We start from the raw sequence: 25,111 nt of genomic DNA on the forward strand, positions 1-25,111 counted from the left end.
TTTCTGCTTGAGGAATCTCATATATTTGTAACTTTGAATCAGAACCACTAAAATTTTAGTATCTAGTTATCCTGCCTTTGCTAAAACATAGCTTCCTCATCCATATAATAAAGGTGAAAATTATACTTATTGCCTATAATTTAAGACCCTTAAATGAAGATTATAATACAGTCAAGTGGCTAAAGAAATGGAGGAAGCATGAGCTTGATTTGGGATGTTGACTTGTGTGTTGTTATGGATAAAGTATCATGAAGCTTCTGGAACATTGGATAGCTCCATACAGAAGAGAGACTGACCTTTGCGGATCCCGTGTTTGTAATTGGATATCACCCAACGATCCTTTCTAGTTGGAAGGATATGATTTTAACAGACTGGTAACTAATTGCTTTTATCTCTGGTTTATTCACAGGAGATTGAATAAAGAAAACTATGATGGTGCAAGCCCAACTGCACTGCTTGTGTCTCTTTACACTTTATTTGGTAAGAGAAGAAAATGTTCTTTGTTTATTTACTGAAATATTTTCTACCATTCTTCTACCCCATACCAGGGAAATAATGGTTACCGCTTAAAAAAATAGTCTATCAAAATTAAATTATTGTATACGAAGGACACATAGTTTGCCCCAATATTATATTTTTGATGAAATTGCTACAAGTCACATGTCTGTACTTTCTTCTCAGCTCTTAAAAGCCAAAAGCAGTTAATGGGAAAGGTTTTAAAAATATCTGTTTACTCAGGTTTATACCTTCATGTATATTTCAGGGAACCTGGAAATAAAAGCATACTGACACATGTATTAGTGTAGTCCTTTAATCTTGACGTTATTTATCTAACTTCGACCATGAAAAATTCCCGCTGAAACACTAAGAAAAGCATTTTCTCTATTTTCAACTCTGCTCTGCTCTGTACTTTTCTTTCCATATGTGTTTCGGAGTCTTGTACTTATATTTGTCTTTAGCCATTGAGCTAACTCTATTGACTGATAGGCTTCTAGAGGTTGGAGCTGGATGGAACCTGGAGAAATCCAACCCTCACCCTCAGGTCAGTAGTGAGATGCCATCCTGATTTTACTCATGAGATTCATAAAAGTCATATATTTGCCACTTTGTTGTATTATGAAGCAAGTTTATAGAGAAGCACTTGCTTTCTCCTTAGGTGTTAGCTTCTAGATTGCTAACACCTCAAATCTTGGTTCCTTTCTTCTGGGACCCAAAAATAGCATATCAAATTTCAAATCCTCAAGAGGTCTCTAGAGCCCACACAGTTCAAAACATCTACAAAGTGAAACAGAACCAAGTTTGTGAAACACTCAGAGCCTTCCCCACAGGGTTGGGGGTGGGGGAGAGCAGGTAACCTGCAGTTCAAACTTTATGAGCAATGTGTATCCTCAAAGACCAGGGACTGCTGTCACTAGGACTGCTTAAGGATTGGGTCAAACATTCCCACTTGACTTCTCTCCTCTTCTACTCTCTGAAACATCCTTTGCTATCTGTGTTATCATAGCGTTGTGGTGAAGTCAGCCTTAGATTCAAACTTGGCACTGTGATTTACCAGTTATCACTGGAACTTGGATGCGTTACTTAAGCACTGAACCTCAGTTTTCTGCCCTGTTAAATGGGTCTGATAAGAGTACTTGCCTTATATGATATTGTGGCAATTAAATGAGACAATGCATTTTAAAGCCCTTGGATCAGTGACTGGCACAGTCTAAGCACTCAATAAATATTAGCTATTATCACTACTACAGCATTTTTAAAATTCAGTGTCCATACTTATATGGTCCCTGGCCTCTATGAAAAAGGGCCTGTGTTTTAGTTATCTTTGAAACTTAAGCACATAGCACAGTGCCAGGAATAAGGCAGAAAATAAACACATAATTATGGGCTTATATTTAGAAACAATGAGATCTAAGAGAGAGAGAGAAGATTCTATAATAATAAGTTGATCTTAGCAGGCTCATCTGCCTTTAGTCTAAAAAGGAGACATGCATTCTTCTTCCTGGAAAACAGTTGAATATAAGTTTTCCTTCTCTCTACTCTCATCCTGGTGAGATTTCTGCCTATAGTAAGCAATACTGCCCAAACACTGCTGACAGCAAGAACCTTGCCCAGGAGATAGCTGCAAGCACAGCTGTCTCTGGCTGAAGGAGGGAGATTGCTGCCTGTGTGGTGGGATTTCAGGGGTGTTGGGATAGAGCCACTTCTCTCTCCTACCTCCACCACCTTTACTCCCAAACCCTCTTCTATAAAGAATGAAAGTTTAGTTGGAGCTTCTTGCCTTTAACATAGGCTTTCTTCACAGAGGTAGTAATTTAAAATGATTGCCAGTCGTTTATTCCATACTGCAAATGGCTCTCCTGTTATTTTCTGAGAACTGGCCTTTATAAGGGGGTTAGAAAAACTGCATGAATATATTGCAAGGGCAATGAAGAGAGAGCAAATAAGAAATTCAGAATTTGGGAAAGAGTGCTAAATAGAGATTCAGGGAAATCAAGGATAAACCACCTATATTAGAGTTTTGCCTGGGACTATGCTTCTAGAAGGAAGAATAATTTGTCATAAATACTATGTAATCAACACAGAGAACTCTTGCTGGAAAGTGCAATGAAGACAGCTACTAGACAGGCAGTTCTGGCAATTGCACATGTCCTTTGATGGCCTGGAAGGCAGTATAGCAGCATGGTTTAGAGTTGGGGCTTGATGGTCCAATAGAGCTGGCTCTGTCCCACTGTAGCACCAAGTATCTGTGTCTCTGCTGTGGGACTTCTCTGAAGATGCTTTCCTGATATTACTGAGAACCAGAAGAAGTGATGTGTGTAGAGGGTCTAGTCCCATATCTGCCACACAAGAAACACTCAAAAATGTCAGTTCCATTCTCTTTCCTTCCTTTCACCTTTGTGCAAGATGGTAGATGTTATTCCCTCCAACTCCTTCATAAATCCTCTGGTCCTTTCACACATTTCCACCACACTGTCCTTTTCAGTTCTGGCAGCATGACCTGATGACTCATGGTGTGCACATGAGTTTTGAAATCTTTATAGCCCAGATAGCTATAGTGATGGAAGAAAGATTTGTTGCCCTGATATAAGAACCGAACTTTGAACCTTGCAACTGAGACATATCCTCCTTCCCTGATAGGTGAGCCAGCTTGTCCATGTAGGAAAAATGCAGGTTGGTTTGTGAGATTTGCCTGACTAATGTAGTTTTCCTCCAAAGGCCATCGCTGGTGTGATCTATTGAAAGGCTGACAGCTTGCTGATGTGAGTGGAAAGTTGATGAAGGCATTTTTCTGTTAAGCAGTAGCCCTACAGAAATTACTGCCCTTGTCTGGGACTAACCATGGTAGCACCTGGCCACCTTCACCCAGTTCCTGTGCCCCACCTTCCAGAGGAGCCAATGAAACTCAAAAAGATGTAGAAAAGGAGTGGAAGGGAGAAAAAGCTCTCAGAGGAAGATAAACTTAGAAAGGAAGAGATGTGAGCTAGAAGTCTATAGAATTACTGTGTTGGTACAGAATACTTTAAGTTATAAGTAAAAGGAAGCTCAACTTTAGAGGTCTTCAATGTGGGTTTATTTTCCTCAGATAACAAGAAGTCTGAAGTGGTCCGTCCAGGGCAGGTTAAACAGGTCTGTGACATTATCAGAGACTTGGGCTTCTTTCTTTTTACCATTTTCTGAGCAGGTTTGTCCCCTCATGTTTTCATGATGGCTGCCACAGCTATACACACAAGATCCATTATCTGAATAACAACAGGGAAGGTTGAAGGGCAGTACCACATCTGGGTTTTGTTTTGTTTTGTTTTTCAACAAGGAAAACAAAAAAAGTTCTAAAAACTTTACTAGAACCCCCCAACAGACTTTCCTTTGGTTTCATGAACCAGAACTGGTTCACTGGCTACCCTCCTAGCTGCAGGGGAGTCTGGGGAAGAGACCACTTGGCTTCCCAAGGGAGAGAGGTTGACGATGGCTGGGGCAGCTAACCCAAGGGCCTGGCACAATTCTGAAGGAAAAGAGACCAAATAATAAATCCCTCTGCTTTCTTATTTGTTATTGTTCCCTTACCAGACAACCAATATCAATTTAAGATTCAACGAACCGAAAGATCTATTGTAAGATCATTTTTTTCCCATCACTCTCATACTACTTGTTTTTGGGTTATTCCCAGTATTTCCATGGCAAGAATATACTTGCTCTCCCTAAAGAAGTGGAAAACAAATTCTTTCTCTTCCCCACTCCCCACTTCTTACTTTTTTGGTTTTACTTGTCTAGTCAAAAACCGCTGACTTGCCATATGCAACTGATTTTAACCTATCCCACCCCTAATTTCCACCACAAGCAGGTCTGAAGAACCATTCAGGAAGGAGGGGAGACTAGCGTTGGGTGTAGGGGCTAAATTCTTCCTCCCAGAGGAGGCCTCTCCATTGTACGGGTTTTTGTCTGGCTGTCCTTTCCTGAATGCCACCTGCTCCACTCTGCCTTGTGTTTCCCTTGAGATGTGCAGTAGTCCTTGGAATTTGGGGATAGTAGTGGCTGCTGCTGCTGAATGCTCCCCATTCTCCCTGGTTGGGAATGGTAAGAGTCCCACCCTAATCCTCCCACACATGCCTGATGCAGTTGGCTTCCTGCCAGGTTGTCTCTGCTGCTTTTGCCTCCTCTGGGGGTGGGGGTGTAGTGGGCATGCAGTGACTGAAAGGGCTGGTTTCCGAGTCTCAGGTTTGAATCCTGCTTCTTGCCACTACCTGGGCAAAATACTTGATTTCTCTGCATCTCAGTCTCCTCTCCCATAAAATGGAGCTAACAATAATAATTTTCCTCCATATGATAGGTAAATTAACTTTGCTTAGGACAGAGCTCAGCACATTACTAACTTAGCAGGTTTGAGCTCTGCTTACTGTCCAGCCACAATTTACTACCATTCCAGCCTGGATTTGGACATCTGCAGAGGGCTGCTTGCCTTTCAAGTTCAGGGTCTTGGATTTTAGAACCACTGTGAGGCTACTGCTTGAAGTAAACATTTTGTGTTTTAATTTTGTTTTTCTAAATGATGATGCATTTCTAATCAAGTGTTAAAACAGTAATTTTTTAAAACTAAGTTTATTGGGGTGACAGTTGTTAGCAAAGTTACATGGATTTCAGGTATACAATTCTACAATACATCATCTATATCTCACATTACGTGTTCACCACCCAGAGTCAGTTCTCCTTCCATCACCACATATTTGAACCCATTTACCTCTTCTAGAACCTCCACCCCCCTTACCCTCTTGCAACCACTAAACTATTGTTGATGTCTATGAGTATTTGTTTCTTCATTTGGTTGTCTTGTTCTTTCGTTGTTTAGTTCTATATACCATATATCAGTGAAATCACATGTTTCTCTACTTTTTATGTCTGACTCATTTCACTTAGCATTATAATTTCAAGATCCATCCATGTTGTCGCAAATGGCATTATTTCATTTTTTCTTATGGCCGAATAGTATTCCATTGTGTATATATACCACAACTTCTTCACCCATTCATCTATCAAAGGACACTTTAGTTGTTTCCATGTCTTGGCAACAATATCAAACTATATCAAACTATAAAGCTGCAATGAACATTGGAGCACATATGTTTTTACATATAAATGTTTTCAGATTTTTCAGGTAGATACCCAGAGGGACTGTGGGGTCATATGGTAACTCTATTCTTAATTTTTTGAGGAACCTCCACACTGCCTTCCACAACGGCTGCACCAGTCTGCATTCCCACCAACAGTGTATGAGGGTTACTTTCTCTCCACAGCCTCTCCAACACTTGTTACTATTTGTCTTGTTGATGATAGCCATTCTAACTAGTGTGAGGTGATATCTCATTGTAGTTTTTTTTGCATTTCTCTGACGATTAGTGATGTTGAGCATTTTTTCATATGTCTATTTGCCATTTGTATGTCCTCTTTGGAGAAATGTCTCTTTAGGTCCTCTGCCCATTTTTCAATTGGTTTGTTTGTTTTTGTTGTTGTTGAGTTGTACGAATTCCTTGTATATTTTGGATATTAGCCCCTTATCAGAGGCATTTGCAAAAATCTTCTCCCATTCAATTGGTTGCCTCTTAATTTTGTCGATGGTTTCTTTTGCTGTGCAGAAGCTTTATAGTTTGATATAGGTCCATTCTTTTATTTCAGTTTTTACTTCCCTTGCCTTTAGGAGTCAAATTCATAAAATGCTTTTGGAACCCAAGGTTCATAAGTTTAGTACCCATGTTTTCTTCTATGCAGTTTATTGTTTCAGGTTTTATGTTTAGGTCTTTGATCCATCTCGAATTAATTTTTGTACATAGTGACAGATAGCAGTCTAGTTTTGTTCTTCTGCACGTGGCTTTCCAATTCCCCCAGCACCATTTATTGAAGAGGCTGTCTTTTATCCATTGTATATTTCTTGCTTCTTTGTCAAAAATTATCTGTCCATATTTATGTGGGTTTATTTCTGGGTTCTCAATCAATTCTATTCCATTGGTCTGTGTGTCTGTTTTTCTGCCAGTAACATACAAATTTGATTATTGTTGCCCTGTAGTACAAGTTGAAATCAGGGAGTGTGATACCTCCAGTATTGTTCTTTTTTTTTAGGATTGCTTTGGCTATTCAGGGTCTTTTGTGTTTTCATAGAAATCTGATGATTTTTTGTTCTATTTCTTAAAAAAAAATGCCATTGGGATTTTGATTGGGATTGCTTTAAATCTGTATATTGCTTTGGGTAAAAATAGTAATCTTTTAAAAATTTACCATGTAACTATGTGCCAAGCAAGCATTCCACTAAACACATCTGCATATTTCTTTTTTTTCCTTATAAATTCAATTGTCCATGGAGAGACTGTGAATCTCTCCAGGAGTTCTGGGAATCTTCCATGAATTTCCTTATAAGCTAATAGAAGTGAAGGGTGGTGTTTTAAGAAGTTGGTATAAAACCATCTAGAATTTAGAAGGCAGAATGGCACTATGGTAAGGTCATGAGCTTTTGTTCAGTTAGATCCACATGTATATGCTGTGTCAGCCACTTCCGAATTTTACTCTGAGCAAGTAGCTTAATCTCTCTGAGCCTCATCTGTACCATGGGAGTTACTATTCTCCCTACAGTGCTATTACCTGAATGGTTAAATGAGAAAAGCAATGCAAGGCTCATAGCATGCCATCCTGAAACTCGCATAGTAGAGCCTCAACAAATACTAGACTTTGTTCTGCCATTTTTGGCTGGATTTCACATTGTTTTGAGCTAGGTTAAAATCTTACGTTTCATATATCAGTTCTGGAAGCCATAATGAAATCAGCAAGTGACACATATGCATTCATAATAAATGATGATGCTAATTTTAATTTCTTTTTTAACAGACAACTGGATATGGCCAAGAAGGGAAGTTTAGTGGACCTCTGAAACCCATGACATTTTCTATTTTTGAAGGCCAAGAAGAGAGTCAAATCATATTCCAGGTAATGACTACTCTTCATCACTGTTATCTTTATTTCTCATGCTTTCTCAGTGGACTTTTAATCTTATCTATTATGCAGCAGAAAATAAAATAGAGCCATGTCAGTTCTCATTATCAAGCATGATTTCAGAATATAAGTTAATCAGGGAGACGGGTGGCCTCAATTGTGTAAGGTGTTGAACCTGGCATCCTCATTTGGACTCACTCAGCTGTGTCTGGGGAGAGTTCTCCCATTCTGGGAGCGGGGATCTTGTTGCCTATAGACTCTACATCTCCTCAAGGATGGGATGGGAACCAGTTTCTGGAGAGATATGGCCATCTGATAATTGGACTGTAGGTTTGATGTGTTTGTTGCTTGAAGTGTTTGAAGATGTGGGTTCTCTGGAGTCGTGCTGGAATGGCCTCTTTGTCTGGCCAAAGACTTGCTTTTCATCACCACTGCCTCTGAGCCTAGGCCTGGGCTCTTGCTTATGGCTCACTGGGAGGCAATCATTTCCTTTACTTAGGTAACTGAGAAAAGCATTGGATTGAGGGGTGTCCTGCAGGTAGGAGTGAGAGACTTCATCTATAAAGGGCTCTGAAATAATCCTGAAATGTATTGGAGAGGGAGAAAAACATGCATTTACCAGAAATCCCATGGGGAAGCCCACTTAGCCTTGGAGTATTGAGGGTGCTTTGATGATCCTCTGGGGGGTACCTATGACTCCCACTCCCCCACACACCTGGAGAGCTACAGAGGGTTGCTAAACTACCTTCTAAGGTAGATTCCTTCCGTTGTTTTGTTGGACAGCTCTGTCCATAGAGAAGAGATTGAAAGCTGCCTCATGCTTCTTCTCTCATTTGGTATTAGTGCAGATTAGCGCAAAGGGCCCCAGAGTTTGGCTAGCAGGAGTGTCTCTCTCCAGCCTGGTTGTGAGGGGTGTTATAGAAGCCTTGACCTCTTCAGTCCAGGAAGTCTGGCAGGGAGGGAGACGCAAATGCTTTGTGAGTTGGAGGCTGGTAGGAATTCACCTGGAGAGGAAGGGAGAGAAGAGTGTCCCAGCAATGGCACAGCATAGACACCTGCCCTGTTCTGGGAGAGGGCAGGGCCAAGGGCTGGCAGAAGGCCAGTGTGCCTGGGGAGCAAAAACAAGAAGGTGGGAGAGGAGGAAGGGTCCTGACTTCTAACGTTCTTAGGTTTTCTCCCAAAAACAATGGGTCTGAATCAAGTTTCCATTTGCGAAATACTGCTTTGGCTACAAACTGGGGAGAGAAAGAGAGGATGTAGGGCACTTTTAGGAGTCTATGGTAGGGCCTCACCTAAGAGATGATCTTGTTGGGCTGGCCTGGTGGCTCAGGTGGTTGGAGCTCTGTGCTTCTAATGCTGAGGTCGCTGGTTCAATTCCCCCATGGGCCAGTGAATTGCACCCTCTACAGGTAAGATTATGAACAATGGCTGTACCTGGAACTGGGCTGCCATGAGCAGCCAGAGCTTGGTGTAAGCTGCCATGGGCTGCTGTGTGCTGCTGCTGTGGGCTACCGTTTGCTGGCATGAGTAGCCAACCAACGACTGGTGACCAACTGCCTCAGCTGGGGGCAGGTAGGAGAGCGCAAGGCTCATAATACCAGCATGGGCCAGGGAGCTGTGTCCTACAACTAGAATGAGAAACAACAGTTTGAACCGAGTGGTGGGGGAAGGCGGATGAAGGGGGGAAAAATAAGATGATGTTGTTTACTTACTTTGTCTTGCCAGTGGGCGCTTAGTTGTAGACTCTCTTTTACATTTTTTATTCCTTTCATTTATGTATTTTATGCTTCATAAGCTGATAAGAACTTTGTGGGCTAGGCACACATTCATTTTCTTTTATTTACCATGTATGAAGTACCTGCTGTGTACAAGGCCCTATGGTAAGTATGGGGATATGAGATGACTCTGACAACGTTCCTACCCCTACTGAACTCACAGGGTAGGAGAAAAAAAACTAACAAGTATGCCAACACATATAATGAAGGATTGTGGTTGCAGTCTGGTGGGACAAAATGCAGGTGAAAGAAGGGTGATGGGTTTTAAAGGAGGATGGTCGTGGGTGAACAGAAAAGGTTTCATTGACCCCTGAACTGAGTATTCAAAGATGAGCAGGTGCTCACAAACAGAAAGCAGGCCCTGAGTGTAGCATGGTAAAAAGCATGAGGGTGTGCATTTAGCAAAAAAGTGAAAGATGACAGGTGGTCCATGGTTTAGGGTGGGAGGTGCTATGCAGTCAAAGGTGAGGCTGCTGAGGTCAGCAGGGGCTGGACTGGCCTTTATCCTGTGGTAGGCTGCAAGATGCCACTGAAGGGGTCAAACAAGGAGTGCAGAATAATATTCCATTGTATAGCTATAGCGCATTTTGAATATCCATTTATCAATTGATGGACATTTACGGCTGTTATGAATAATAAATGCTATTATGGACATTCATGTACAACTTTTTGAGAAGATATGTTTTCGGTTCTCTTGGATATATACCTAAGAGTGAAATTGCTGAGTCATACATATTTAATTCAATGTTTAACTTTTTGAGAAACTAGGAAACTGTTCTCCAAAGCAACTAAGTTATTTTATATTCCCATCAGCATTGTATAAGGGTTCTAACTTCTCCATATCCTTGCTAACACTCATTATTATCTATGTGTGTGTTTTTTTTTCATTATTATAGCTATCCTAATGGGAGTGAAGTGGTATTTCTTTGTGGTTTGTGTTTGTGTTTCCCTAGTGACTAATGCTATTGAGTATCTTTTCGTATGCTTATTGGCTATTTGTATATCTTCTTTGGAGAAATGTCTAATCAAATCCTTTTCCTAATTTTCAATTGAGCTATTTGTCTTTTTACTGTTGTAAGAGCCCTTTATATATTCTCCATATAAGTTCCTTATTAGATATATGATTTACAAATATTTTCTCACATTCTTTAGGTTATCTTTTCAGTTTCTTAATAGTGTCATTTGAAACACAAAACCTTTTAATTTTGATGTTCAACTTATTTTTTCTTCTTCTGTTGTTTGTTTTCTTTGATGTCACATCTAAGAAACTGTTGCCTCATCCAGAATCATGAAGATTTATGCCTGTAAATTCTTCCCAGAGTTTTATAGTTTTACTTTTTACATTTAGACCTTTGATCTACTTTTAGTTAATTTTTGTGTATGGTGTCAGATAGGGGTCCAACTTTATTCTTCTCCATGTTGATCTCCAGTTGTTCCAGCACCATTTGTTGAAAACACTGTCTTTCCCCTTTGAATTATATTAACACCTTCATCAGAAATTAATTGACCATAAATGTAAAAGTTTATTTCTGGACTAGGGATTTGATTCCATCGATCCATATAACTATCTTTATGCTACCACACTCTTTTGAATACTGTAGGTTTGTAGTAAATTTTGAAATAGGGCAGTGCTACATCCTCCAATTTTTTCTGCTTTTTTATTATTGGCTATTCATACAAGTTTTAGGATCATCTTGTCAGTTCTACATACAAGACAACTGTAATTTTAATAAGGATTGTGCTCAGCATTGTCTCATCTTAATAATATTAATACTTATTTTTTATTCTTTAATATGTTTTAAAATCCTTGAACATGAGATATTTTCCATTTATTTAGATCATCTTTAATTTAGTTCAACAATACTTCATAGTTTTCAGTTTACAAATCTTCTATGTCTTTTATTAAATTTATTCTGAAGTATGTTATTTTTTTTGATCTTATTGTAAATGGAATTGTTCTCTTAATATCATATTCAGATTGTTCTTTGTTAGTGTACAGAAATACAATTGATTTTTGTATATAGGTCTTTTATCCTGAAAACTTACTGGATTCATTAATTAGCTGTAATAAAAATTTTTAGATTCTTTAGGATTCTCCATATGTAAGGTTATGTAATCTGCCTATAGAGGTAGTTTTGCTTCTTTATTTTCAATGTGGATGCCTTTTATTTCTTTTTCTTCCCTAGGACCTGAAGTGCAATGTTATTTAGAAGTGACAAGATTGGGCTTCTTTTTCTTCTTTCTGATCGTATGGGGAGAACTTTCAGTGTCTCACCATTAAGTATAACGTTAACTGTGGGTTTTTCTTAGAAGGCTTTTATTAGGTTAATGAAGTTACCATCTATTCCTAGTTTGCTGAATATTTTTACCATGAAATGATGTTGTATTTTTGTCAAATGTTTTTCTGCCTTTATTGAGATACTCATTTGGTTTTGCAGCATTAAATTAATTAATATTTAGATGGTGAACCAGCCTAGTATTCTGGGATAAATTCCACTTGGTTGTGGTATATAATCTTTTTATATGTTGCTGGATTCATGTTTCTAGTATTTTTTTTAAGACTTTTGCATCTTTATTCATAAGAGATATTGGTCTATAGTTTTATTATATTGTCTTTTTGAGTTTGCATATCAGGATGATACTGGCCTCATAGAATGAGGGGAGAAACGTTAATTATTTTTCTACTTCTTTGAAGCATTTGTGAAGGTTTGGTGTTAATTCTTCATTATACATTAGGTAGAATTCAAAAGTGAAGCCACTGGTCCTAGGCTTTCCTTTGTGGGAACTTTTTTGATTATTAATTCAATCTCTTTACGAGTTATAGTGCTATTCAGGTTTTCTATTTATTCTTGAGTCAGTCTTGGTAGTTGTTTTTAAAGATTTTTATTAAAAATATAGCTAACATATAACACTATATTAGTTTCAGGTGTATACCATAGTTATAAATATTTATATACCTAAAGAAGTGATCACCATAACAAGTCCAGCAACCATCTGACACTGTACCATGCTATCACAATATTATTGATTATATTCCCTGTGCTGTATATTATATCCCCATAACTTATTTGTTTTATACCTGGAAATTTGGATCTCTTATTCCCCTTCACCATTTCACCTGCCCCATTTAAAAAAAATATCAATTAGACTTGACATTCAATATTATTTTATATTAATTTCAGGTGTACAGCATAGTAGTTAAACATTTATATAATTTATGATGTGATTACCCTGACTAGTTTGGTAGCCATCTGGCACTGTGCATGGTTATTACCATATCATTGACTATATTTCCTATGCTTCACTTTACATTCCCTGACTATTTTGTAACTACTAATTTGTATTTCTTAATCCCTTCACTTTTTTCACCCTGCTCCCCAATATCCTCCCATCTATCACCCTGATAAATCTAGTACCCATCTGACACCATACCTAGTTATTATAATATTATTGATGATATTCCTTACGGTATACCCTACATTCCCATTACTACTGTGTAACAACCAGTTTGTCCTTAATCCCTTCCTCTTTTTTACTCACCCCCACCCCCTTTCATCTGGTAACCATCAATATATTTTCTGTATCTATGAGTTTGTTTCTGTTTTGTTTGTTTATTTTTTCTTTAGATTTCACATATAAGCAAAATTACAGTGCATCTGTCTTTCTCTGTATGACATACTCCACTCAGCACAATACCCTCCAGATCCATCCATACAGCTACACATGGCAAGAATCCATTCCACTCTATGGCCGAACAATATTCCACTATATATATGTACCACCTACTCTTTATCAATTCACCCATCAATAGAAACCCAGGCTACCTCCACATTTTGACCATTATAAACAACGCTGCAATGAACATATGAATTGCACATCCCCTCGAAGTAGCCTTCTGGGTTTCTTCAGATGAATACCCAGAAGTGGGATTACTGGATTCTTCTTTGTTTCTTATGATAGCCCCTCTTTTGAACTCTATTTTGTCTGGTATAAGTATTGTTACCCAGCTTTTTTTTTTTAATTTCCATTTTCATAAAATATCTTTGTGTATCCCTTTACTTTCAGTCTGTGTGTATCTTTCAAGCTGAGGTGAATCTCTTCTAGGCAGCATATGTAAGGATATTGTTTCTTTATCCATTCAGATGTGCTATTTTCTCATTGGAGCACTTAAGCCATTTACATTGAAAGTAATTGTTGAGAGATATGTAGCTATTGCCATTTTACTATTCATATTTTTTTACTTTTTTTTTTAAATCTTAGAAATGTCCCTCTAATATTCCTTGTAATGCTGGTTTGGTGATGATAGACTCCTTTAGCATTTTCTTATCTAGGAAGCTCTTTATCAGTCTTTCAATTCTAAATGATAGCTTTGCTGACTAGAGTACTCTTGGTTGTAGATCCTTTCTTTTTATCACTTTGACTATTTTGTGCAAATTCCTTCTGGCCTGCAAAATTTCTTTTGAGAAAGTTGACAGCCTTAGGGTTTCTGGGTGGGAATTCCCGCCTGTTCTTGGAAAATTTTTTCGCTTTCCTGTTCCCGAATCCTGAGAAAAGTTGGTCGGGAGATCGGGAAAATTGGCTCCTTGAACCCAAGTGGTTGGTAGCATTGGCCATCACTTTGTAGAAATGATTCATCGTGGAGAACAGAAAACAGTTTGTATCTCAGGGTTCAGGAATGGGAAAGTGAAAAAAATTCCTGAGAACGTGTGGGAATTTCTGCCTGGAAATCCTAGACAGTCTTATGAGAACTCCTAAGTTACTAGTTGCTTTTCTGTTGCTGTTTTTATGATTCTCTCTTTGTCCTTAACCTTTGCCATTTTAATTATAACGTGTATTGGTATGTGCTTGTTTGGGTTCATCTTGTATGGGACTCTCTGCACTTCTGGGACTTGTATGTCTATTTCCTTCACCAGGTTAAGAAAGTTTTCAGTCATTATTTCTTCAAATAGGTTCTCAATCTATTGCTCTTTCTCTTGTCCTTGTGGTACCCCTATGATGGGAATGTTGTTATGCTTGATATTGGCTCAGAGGCCCCTTCAATTATCCTCAATTTTTGGATTCATTTTTCTTTTTGTTTTTCTGATTGGACGTTTTCTGCTATCTTATCTTCCAAATCATTGATTTGATCCCCTACTTCATCTTTTTGGCTGGTGATTCCTTCTAGTGCATTCTTCATTTCAGTTATTGTATTCTTCACTTCTGACTGGTTCTTTTTTATAGTTTCTATGTCCTTTTTTATGCTTGCTATCTCTTTCTCAAAGTTCTGACTAAGTTCCTTGAGCATCCTGATAACCATCATTTTAAACACTGTATCTGGTAGGTTGCTTGCCTCCATGTTGTTTAGTTCTTTTTCTGGAGTTTTCTCTTGTTCTTTCATTTGGGATGTGTTTCTTTGTTTCCTCATTTTGGTTGCCTCTCTGTTTGTTTCCATGTGTTAGGTAGATTGGTTACATCTCCCAGTTTTAACTGGCTGGCTTTAGGTAGTAGATGCCTTGTGGGGTTCTGGAACAGGCGCCCTGGCCACCAGTGCCAGATGCTCCAGGAGTGGGTTGTGTGCGCACTCCTATTATACAATATCTGACAAGTATGTTTGCGAACTCATCCTAGAAAATGTGCTACATACTTCATCTCTGAATATCTGTATGGTCACCTTTGAAGTACTCCCCTTGGGAAGCTATGCACCAATGCCAGTACCTAGTCCACACTTCAAAGCAATCCTGGAACTCTTTTTCTGGAATGGCCTCAGAGCTGTTGTCGTATTACCCTTGATGTCCTGAATGTCATCAAAATGTCTTCCTTTCAATATTTCCTTTATCTTTGGGTAAAGAAAGAAATCATTGGGGGCCAGATCAGGTGAGTAGGGAGGGTGTTCCAACATTGTTATTTGTTTACTGGCTAAAACTCCCTCACAGACAGTGTGCCATGTGAGTTAGTACATTGTCGTGATGCAAGAGCCATGAATTATTGGCAAAAAGCTCAGATCATTTTTGTCTAACTTTTCCACGCAGCCTTTTCAGCACTTCCAAATAGTAAACTTGGTTAACTATCCAGTTGGTACAAATTCATAATGAATAATCCCTCTGATAAGAAAAAAGGTTAGCAATATCGTTGTAACAAATTCATGAACTTAATTGTCAGATCTTGTATTTGAGCCTTTCTATTGCCACATCAGTGGATGGGATTGACACTCAGGCTGACTGGCTGTGGGGTTTGGCCATGTCCACAGCTTAGGGGATGCTGTGTGTGGGCTTTCCCCACTTTGAGTAATTTATCCCAGCAGGCTCTAGTTCCTGTTGAGACTACCCTTTGTGTGTGCTGCTTGTAGAGACAATTGGGTGGTGCTCTGCTGTTGTCTGAAGCCAGCCTCCAAGTATGTTGGTTCTGGGGTTTTTTGGGAGGGGCTCCAACGCAGGTTCAGGTCACTCTCTGCCTGTGACTGACTGGGGACTGCCTGGTAAATGCTACAAAGTGACCTGCAGTTGTTTACTTCCTGTTCTCAACTTGGAAGCATGTGGAGAGGCCACGCTGTGATCTCAGAATGGCTCCCACCAGTACTGGGCCTGGGGTAGACCTGCAAAAAGTCCAAGGCCTTCTGAGGCCTGCTGCCACCTGCTGGCTCCTGTAAGTCTCAGCCACTGATAGAACCTTGTGTGATATGTGAGTTGGGTGAGGAAAAGGCCTCAGGGAGTCACCAGGGTGGGACAAGTGGTGTTCATCAGGTCTATGTAGATTCTGGTTTGGTGTCAGTGGTGAGCCTGGTTCTACTCAGCAAATGTCTCAGAGCCACCAAGGCCAATCACCACCACATGGTGACTGCAGACCCAATTGTTGTCTAAGAAACACTGTAATGTGGGCAGGACTGGCTTGTTACAGAGAAAGTGCCTCTGATGTTGGGGAAGTTATGTAGGGTGGAGTCCCAGGAAGTCAGCAGGGTGGAGCAGCACAGTTCTCCAGACTAACTCAGATTCAGATTTGGCCATGGGCGTGGGAGCAGGGCTCAATACAGGGAAGATGGCACCCCTTTGCCAGCTGCACAGGAGAAGGTCCCAACACAGGGAAAATGGTGACTGTCCCTCCAGTCCTTGCCCTAAAGCGACAGAACTCAGTCTGTCCCCATATATCTCTGATGTACCCTGAGTCACTGTTCCTCCACTGGAGCCCAGGGTGAGTGTCTGCGAGTAAGAGAGGCTGTGTGTGGGCCCTTTAAGGGGATGGCAGGGTTTCCCCGCAGCTTTCCATTCCACCTAGCTGGTTGCAATCCCCACTGTTTTTCACAACCAGATATTGCAGTGCTACTTTTCCCTGAACCAGTACTTTGAGCTGGGGAGCCTGATGTGGGGCTGGGTTCCCTTGTTCCTCTTGGGGGGACCTCTGTAGCTGTGATATCCCTCCCAATTCTCAACGGCCACATGGAGGTGTGGGGCGGGCCTGTTCTGCTTCTTCCAGTCTTGACGTAGCTTTTTCTTTGCATCCTTAGTTATAAAACTGTTGTTCAGCCAGTCTTCAGGTAGGTCTTCAGGTTGATTTTTCTATAATTTAGTTGCAATTTTAATGTGCTCATGAAAGGTAGCAGACATAGGACTTCCGGAAAAATGGCGGCGTGAGGTGAGCCTCTGTAAAGCTCCCCTGGAATTTACAAAGAATCGAACAACAAAAACTCCACAAAGGACTCCCTGCACAGCAGACAGGCAAGACGAAGAGGCCCACCACCGACTGAAATCACCTACAGGTGGGAGATTCGCGCGAGTGGAGGGAGGAGGAAAGGGAGAAGTGCACGGAGACCGAGCCGCGTGGGCGCAGGACACAGACCTAGCTCAGTGCGCCGATCTCGCTGCTTCCTGGAACTACCGCAGCTGTGGGAGATCGGAATGCTAGGGCTCCGCCAGGGCTCCACAGGGCTGAGGGGACAGCATATAACACGGCTGAACCCAACGCTCACGGCAGAGACCTCGGAGAAAAGACTGAGGGAAAAAGGCTGAAACGGTGGTTTAAGCCCGCACTGCCGAGCAGAGAACGGAGCCTTAGGCACTGAGACTAGCCGCCCCCTCCCTCCCCTCCCAGAGCTCGCCCCGCCCCACCTGCCCGGTGCTAGAAGCGAAACAGTAGCAGTGTCAGATCAAAACAACAGAAAATTTGCTGTTTTGAGAACTGTGGACCGCAAAAACAAATTCACAGCCCAACTAGTTCCAGCAAAGGGGAGAGATCTGTGGAAGCAGGACCGGCTGTGGTGGTGGTCGCCGCCATTGCTCTGGGCCACCTCTCACAACTCACCCCACCCCTGACCCCACCTATCTGGGTGGATCCCTGCAGGAGTAAACAGAACTGCTGAAATATACGGGCTCTGAATCAGGAGCTGGAAGAGCTTTGAAACATCAAAAGCTCTCCGCATACCCACCGGGACACTGCGCCCTGTGACCTAGACGAACTATTAACTGAGGAGAAGCCCGTCTCCCAGGGAATCCCCCCACTGTGTGAGAAGTGGGAATAGTGCAGAGAAAACATAGCACTACCGTGTGGGAGAAGAAAAATAAGTTGCAGTTGGAGAAATAATAAAACATTCTACCAACAAGTACTGGCAAACAAAAGAAAAACCGCTTCCTATCAACCTGTTGCAGAAGTCACTCCTGTAGATGTCTAGGAAGAGAAATAGTAAACCAGTAATCGCCATGAATAACCAAGGCAACAAGATAGCTCAGAAAGAAAGTGAAAAATCTCCAGAGAAGGCACTTAAAGATACAGAAATATGTGACTTAAATGACAGAGAATTCAAGATTGCAGTTCTGAAAAAACTCAACGAGATACAAGAAAACACAGATAGGCAGTTAAATGAACTCAGAAACTCAATCAAAGAACAGCATGAGCATTTTACGAAAGAGATTGAAATCTTAAAAAAGAACCAAATAGAATTTCTGGAGATTAAGAACTCAATAGAAGAAATTAAGAATGAAATAACCAGCTTAGGTAGTAGAGTTGACCAGATGGAGGAAAGAATCAGTGACATCGAAGATAGAAACCTGGAAATGACACAAATTGAAGAAGAAAGAGACTTGAGACTTAAAAGAAATGAAAGAACTCTACAAGAACTTTCTGACTCCATCAGAAAGAGCAATATAAGAATAATGGGCATACCAGAAGGAGAAGAAAGAGAGAAGGGAACAGAGAATATATTCAAACAAATTGTCAATGAGAACTTCCCAAATTTGTGGACAGAACTGGACCCTCGAATCCAAAAAGCAAATAGAACACCTAGTTACCTCAATCCCAACAGACCTTCTCCAAGGCACATTGTATTGAAGCTGTCTAAAATCAACGACAAAGAAAGAATCCTCAAGGCAGCCAGAAAAAAGAAGACGGTAACTTACAAAGGAAAGCCCATTAGATTATCATCAGATTTTTCAGCAGAAACTCTACAAGCCAGGAGGGAGTGGAACCAAATATTCAAACTATTGAAAGAGAGAAACCATGAGCCAAGAATAATAAATCCAGCAAAGATATCCTTTAGATATGAAGGAGGAATAAAGACCTTTCCAGACATACAGTGCTGAGGGAATTTTCTATATACACGACCTGCACTACAAGAAATACTAAAGGAGGCTATTCGACCACCATCAACAGGGACAATTTGTGGCAACCACAACTCAAAAAGGGGGAGAGTAAAGGCCTGAACCAGAATATGGGAATGGAGAAAGTAAGCGTGCTGAAGAAAATGGAATACTCTAAATATCAAACTTTCTTGTACATAAACTTAAGGGTAACCACTCAAAATAAATCCAGAATTGAAATATATACTGAAATAAAAGAAGAAACAGAGGGAAACATCATAGAATACCACCACACAGAAATAATAGACAACAACAAAAAGGCAAAGAAACAATGGAGACACAGCCTTACCAGAAAACTAAAGATAGAATGACAGGAAATCCTCACATATCAATAATCACCCTAAATGTAAATGGACTGAACTCACCAATAAAAAGGCACAGAGTAGCAGATTGGATCAAAAACTAAACCCAACCATATGCTGTCTCCAAGAGACACATCTCAGCTACAAGGACAAGCATAGACTCAAAGTGAAAGGGTGGAAATTGACACTCCAAGCAAATGGTACCCAGAGAAAATCAGGTGTAGCCATAATGATATCAGATGAAACAGACTTCAAGGTGAAAAAGATAACAAGAGACAAAGATGGACATTTCATAATGGTGAAGGGACTGTACAACAAGAAGACATAACAGTCATCAATATTTATGCCCCCAATCAGGGAGCACCGAAATACACCAAGCAACTACTAACAGAACTAAAGGGAGAAATTGACCAAAACACAATTATACTAGGGGACTTAAATACATCATTGACAGCTATGGATAGATCATCCAAACAGAAAATAAATAACGAAATAGTAGCCCTAAATGACACATTAGATGAAATGGACATAATTGACATTTATAGAGCACTTCATCCTAAAACATCAGACTATACATTCTTTTCTAGTGTACATGGAACATTCTCAAGGATAGACCATATATTGGGACATAAAATCAGTCTCAACAAATTTAAGAAGATTGAAATCATACCATGCATATTCTCTGATCACAAGGCTTTGAAATTGGATATCAACTGTAAAAAGAAAGCGGAAAAACACAAATACATGGAGATTAAACAACATACTTTTAAAGAAGGACTGGGTCAAAGAAGAAATTAGAGGAGAGATCAAAAGATACATAGAAACAAATGACAATGAAAATACATCCTACCAAAATTTTTGGGATGCAGCGAAAGCAGTTTTAAGAGGGAAATTTATCTCATTACAGGCCTATCTCAAGAAACAAGAAAACTCCCAAATAAATAACCTCATGTTACACCTTAAAGAACTAGAAAAAGAAGAACAAGTAAAACCCAAGGTCAGCAGAAGAAAGGAAATAACAAAAATTAGAGCAGAACTAAATGAAATAGAGAACAAAAAGACAATAGAAAAAATTAATGTGACAAAGAGCTGGTTCTTTGAAAAGATTAACAAAATTGACAAACCCTTGGCTAGACTTACTAAGATAAAAGAGAGAAGACACTGATTAACAAAATCAGAAACGTAAAAGGGGAAGTTATCACGGTCACCACAGAAATACAAAGGATCATCCAAGAATACTATGAAGGACTATATGCCACCAAATTCAACAACCTAGAAGAAATGGACAAGTTCTTAGAAACATATAGCCTTCCAAGGCTGAACCATGAAGAACTGGAAAATCTAAACAGACCGATCACCAGTAACGAAATTGAATCAGTCATCCAAAACCTTCCCAAAAGCAAAAGTCCGGGACCAGATGGCTTCACTAGTGAATTCTACCAAACCTTCAAAGAGGATCTAATACCAATTCTGCACAAACTCTTCCAAAAATTGAAGAAGAGACAGTACTCCCTAACTCATTTTATGAGGCCAACATTACCCTGATACCAAAACCTGGTAAGGACAGCACAAAAAAAGAAAACTACAGACCAATATCTCTGATGAATACCGATGCAAAAATCCTAAATAAAATTCTAGCAAATCGAATACAACAATGCGTTAAAAAGATTATTCATCACGACCAAGTGGGGTTCATCCCCGGGCACAAGGATGGTTCAACATCCGCAAATCCATCAATGTGATACATCACATAAACAAAATAAAGGACAAAAATCATATGATTATATCAATTGATGCAGAAAAAGCATTTGACAAGATACAACATCCATTTATGATTAAAACACTTAATAAAATGGGTATAGAAGGAAAATACCTTAACATAATAAAGGCCATATATGACAAGCCCTCTGCTAATCTCATAATTAATGGAGAAAAACTGAAGCCCTTTGCTCTACGTTCAGGAACACGACAGGGATGTCCCCTATCACCTCTGCTTTTCAACATAGTGTTGGAAGTCCTTGCCAGAGCAATCAGGCAAGAGAAAGAAATAAAAGGCATCCAAATTGGGAATGAAGAAGTTAAATTATCACTCTTTGCAGATGACATGATGCTATATATAGAAAACCCTAAAGACTCCACCAAAAAAACTATTAGAAACAATCAACGAATATAGTAAACTTGCCTACTACAAAATCAACGCACAAAAGTCCATTGCATTCCTATATACTAACAATGAAATCTCAGAAAAAGAAATAAAAAACAATTCCTTTTGCAATGGCAACAAAAAGAATAAAATACCTAGGAATAAACTTAACCAAGGATGTGAAAGACCTACATGCTGAAAACTATAAGACATTTTTGAAAGAAATTGAAGAAGACACAAAGAAATGGAAAGATATTCTGTGCTCATGGATTAGAAGAATCAACATAGTTAAAATGGCCATATTACCCAAAGCAATATAAAGATTCAATGCAATCCCCATCAAAATCCCACTGGCATATTTTAAAGAAATAGAACAAAAAATCATCAGATTTGTTTGGAACCACAAAAGACCCCGAATAGCCAAAGCAATCTTAAGAAAAAAGAACAATAATGGAGGTATCACACTTCCTGACTTTGGCTTGTACTACAGGGCTACAATAATCAAAACAGCATGGTATTGGCAGAAAAACAGACACATAGACCAATGGAATAGAATTGAGAACCCAGAAATAAAACCACATAAATATGGACAGATAATTTTTGACAAAGAAGCTAAAAACATACAATGGAGCAAAGACAGCCTCTTCAATAAATGGTGCTGGGAGAATTGGATAGCCACGTGCAAAAGAATGAAACTGGACTGCTATTTGTCACCATGTACCAAAGTTAATTCAAAATGGATCAAAGACTTAAGCATAAGACCTGACACAATAAACTGCATAGAAGAAAACATAGGTACTAAACTTATGGACCTTGGGTTCAAAGAGCATTTTATGAACTTGACTCCAAAGGCAATGGAAGTAAAAGCTAAAATAAACGAATGGGACTATATGAAACTTAAAAGCTTCTGCACAGAGAAAGAAACCATTGACAAAATAAAGAGGCCACCAACTGACAGCGAGAAGATTTTCGCAAACAGTACCTCTGATAAGGGGCTAGTATCCAGAATATACAAGGAACTCATGCAACTCAACAACAATAAAACAACCAAACAATAGAAAAATGGGCAGAGGACTTGAAGAGACATTTCTCCAAGAGGATATACAAATGGCAAATAGACATATTAAAAATGCACAACATCACTAATCATTAGAGAAATGCAAATCAAAACCACAATGAGATATCACCTCACCCCAGTCAGAATGGCGATCATCAAGAAGACAAATAGTAACAAATGTTGGAGAGGCTGTGGAGAAAAAGGAACCCTCATACACTGTTGGTGGGAATGCAGACTGGTGCAGCCGTTATGGAAGGCAGTGTGGAGGTTCCTCAAAGAATTACGAATAGAATTGCCATATGACCCAGCAATCCCTCTCCTGGGTATCTACCCAAAAAATCTGAAAACATTTAGAGATAAAGACACGTGTGCTCCAATGTTCATTGCAGCTTTGTTTACGGTGGCCAAGACATGGAAACAACCAAAATGTCCTTCGATAGATGAATGGATAAAGAAGTTGTGGTATATATACACAATGGAATACTATTCGCAGTAAGAAAAGATGATATAGGAACATTTGTGACAACATGGATGGATCTTGAGAGAGTAATGCTGAGCGAAACAAGTCAGACAGAAAAAGCAGAGAACCATGTGATTTCACTGATATGTGGTATATAAACCAAAAACAACAAAAGAACAAGACAAACAAATGAGAAACAGAAACTCATAGACACAGACAATAGTTTAGTGGTTGCCAGAGGGTAAGGGGGGCGGGGGGTGGGGGGTGGGAGATGAGGGTAAGGGGGATCGAATATATGGTGATGGAAGGAGAACTGACTCTGGGTGATGAACACACAATGGGATTTATAGATGATGTAATACAGAATTGTACACCTGAAATCTATGTAATTTTACTAACAATTGTCACCCCAATAAATTTAATAAAATAAAAATTAAAAAAAAAAAAAAAAAGAAGGAATGGAAGCAGACATAGCATTTATCTACTCGACCATCTTGGATCTCTCCAGTCTTGGTAGTTTTTGTCTGTACAAGAATTCAGACATTTCAGATTAGATTCATTAGAAAACCTTTGTAACCTGGTAAAGGAAATAGACATACAAGCCCTGGAAGTGCAGATTCCCAAACAAGATGAACCCAAACAGGCCCATACTAAGACACATTATAATTGACATGGCAAAGGTTAAGGACAATGAAAGAATCCTAAAAGCAGCAACAGAAAGGCAGCTAATAAGTTACAAGGGAGCTCCCATAAGACTGTCAACTGATTTCTCAACAGAAACTTTGCATGCCAGAAAGTTTGCATGAAATATTAAAAGTGATGAAAAGCTAGGACCTACCACCAGAAAAGCTATCATTGATTCAAAGGACAGATAAAGAGCTTCCCAAACAAGAAAAAGCTAAAGGAGTTCATCACCAAAAAGCTAAAGGAGTTCATCACCAAAATGTTATTAGAAGGAATGTTAGAGGGACTTCTTTGAGATGAAAAAGGATAAAAATATGAACAATAAAATGGCAATAACTACATGCCTATCAACAATCACTGTCAGTATAAATGGATTAAATACTCCAATCAAAAGATAGTGTGTCTAAATGGATAAGGAAACAAAACCCTTACATATGCTATGTACAAGAAACACTTCAGATTGAAAGACACACAGAGACTTCAAGTAAAGGGATTAAAAAGATATTTTATGAAAATGGGAAAAAAATGCTGGGGTAACAATACTTATACAAGACAAAATAGAGTTTAAAAGAAAGGCTATCACAATAAACAAAGAAAGATCCAGTAGTCCTACTTCTGGATATTTACCTGAAGAAACCCAGAAAGCTACTTCAAGGGGACATGTGCATCCATATGTTCATTGCAGCATTGTTTATAATGGTCAAGATGTGGAGGCAGCCTGGGTGTTCACCAATGGAAGAATGGATAAAGAGAAGGAGGTACACATATACAATGGAATGTTGCTTGGCCATGGAATGGAATGGATTCTTGCCATCTGCGGCAGCATGGATGGATCTGGAAGGGTTTGTGCTTCGTGGAGTATGTCAGACATAGAAAGACAGATGCAATATGATTTTGCTTATATGTGAAATCTAAAGAAGAAAATAAACAAATAAAACAGGAAGAATCTCATAAATACAGAGAACATTTTGATGGTTGCCAGATGAAAGGGGGTTTTGGGGTTTAGGTGAAAAAATGGGAAGGGATTAAGAAGTACAAATTGGTTGTTACAAAGTAGTTAGGGGGATGTAGGGTATAGCACAAGGAATATCATGAATAATATTGATGAACTATATATGGTGTAAGATGGGAATTAGATTTGTTGGGGTGATAGATGTGAGAGCACTGGGGGCAGGGTGAAGGTGAAGGGATTAAGAAGTACAAATTGGTAATTACAAAATAGTCATGGGGATGTAAAGTAAAACATAGGGAATATAGTCAATGATATGTAATAACTTAGCATGGTGCCAGGTGGGAACTTTAACATCTTAAATTGTATAAATGTCTAACCACTATGCTGAAATTAATATAAAATAATATTGAATGTCAACTGTGATTGAATATTTAAAAGGGGGGCAAGGTGAAGGGAAATAAGAGGGCCAAATTTCCAAGTATAAAACAAATAAGTCATGGGGATGTAATATACAGCATAGGGAATATAATCAATAATATTATGATAGCAGAAAATGGTGTCAGATGGTTGATGGACTTACCATGGTGATCCCTTCTTTGGGTATAGAAATGTTGAATAGCTATGGACCCCTGAAGCTAATATATTGTATGTTAACTATATTTTTAA

The 25,111-nt window shown here is 39.3% G+C and overlaps 1 protein-coding gene across 3 annotated transcripts in view; it reads left to right on the plus strand.

Moving 5' to 3' along the window:
• The window catches only part of CDH17 (cadherin 17), a 124,380-nt gene that overhangs the window by 20,907 nt on the left and 78,362 nt on the right, over positions 1–25,111 (plus strand). For all 3 annotated transcript variants that reach the window (XM_019719225.2, XM_074316428.1, XM_074316429.1), the window contains 2 exons: positions 410–480; positions 7,366–7,464. In XM_019719225.2, the coding sequence (XP_019574784.2) occupies positions 430–480; positions 7,366–7,464 (150 nt within the window). In that variant the 5' untranslated portion in view covers positions 410–429. Of the gene's footprint in view, positions 1–409; positions 481–7,365; positions 7,465–25,111 lie in introns of those variants that run through there.

Source organism: Rhinolophus sinicus, linkage group LG12, assembly GCF_036562045.2.
Source record: "Rhinolophus sinicus isolate RSC01 linkage group LG12, ASM3656204v1, whole genome shotgun sequence".
In the NCBI taxonomy this organism is placed as follows: Eukaryota; Metazoa; Chordata; class Mammalia; order Chiroptera; family Rhinolophidae; genus Rhinolophus; species Rhinolophus sinicus.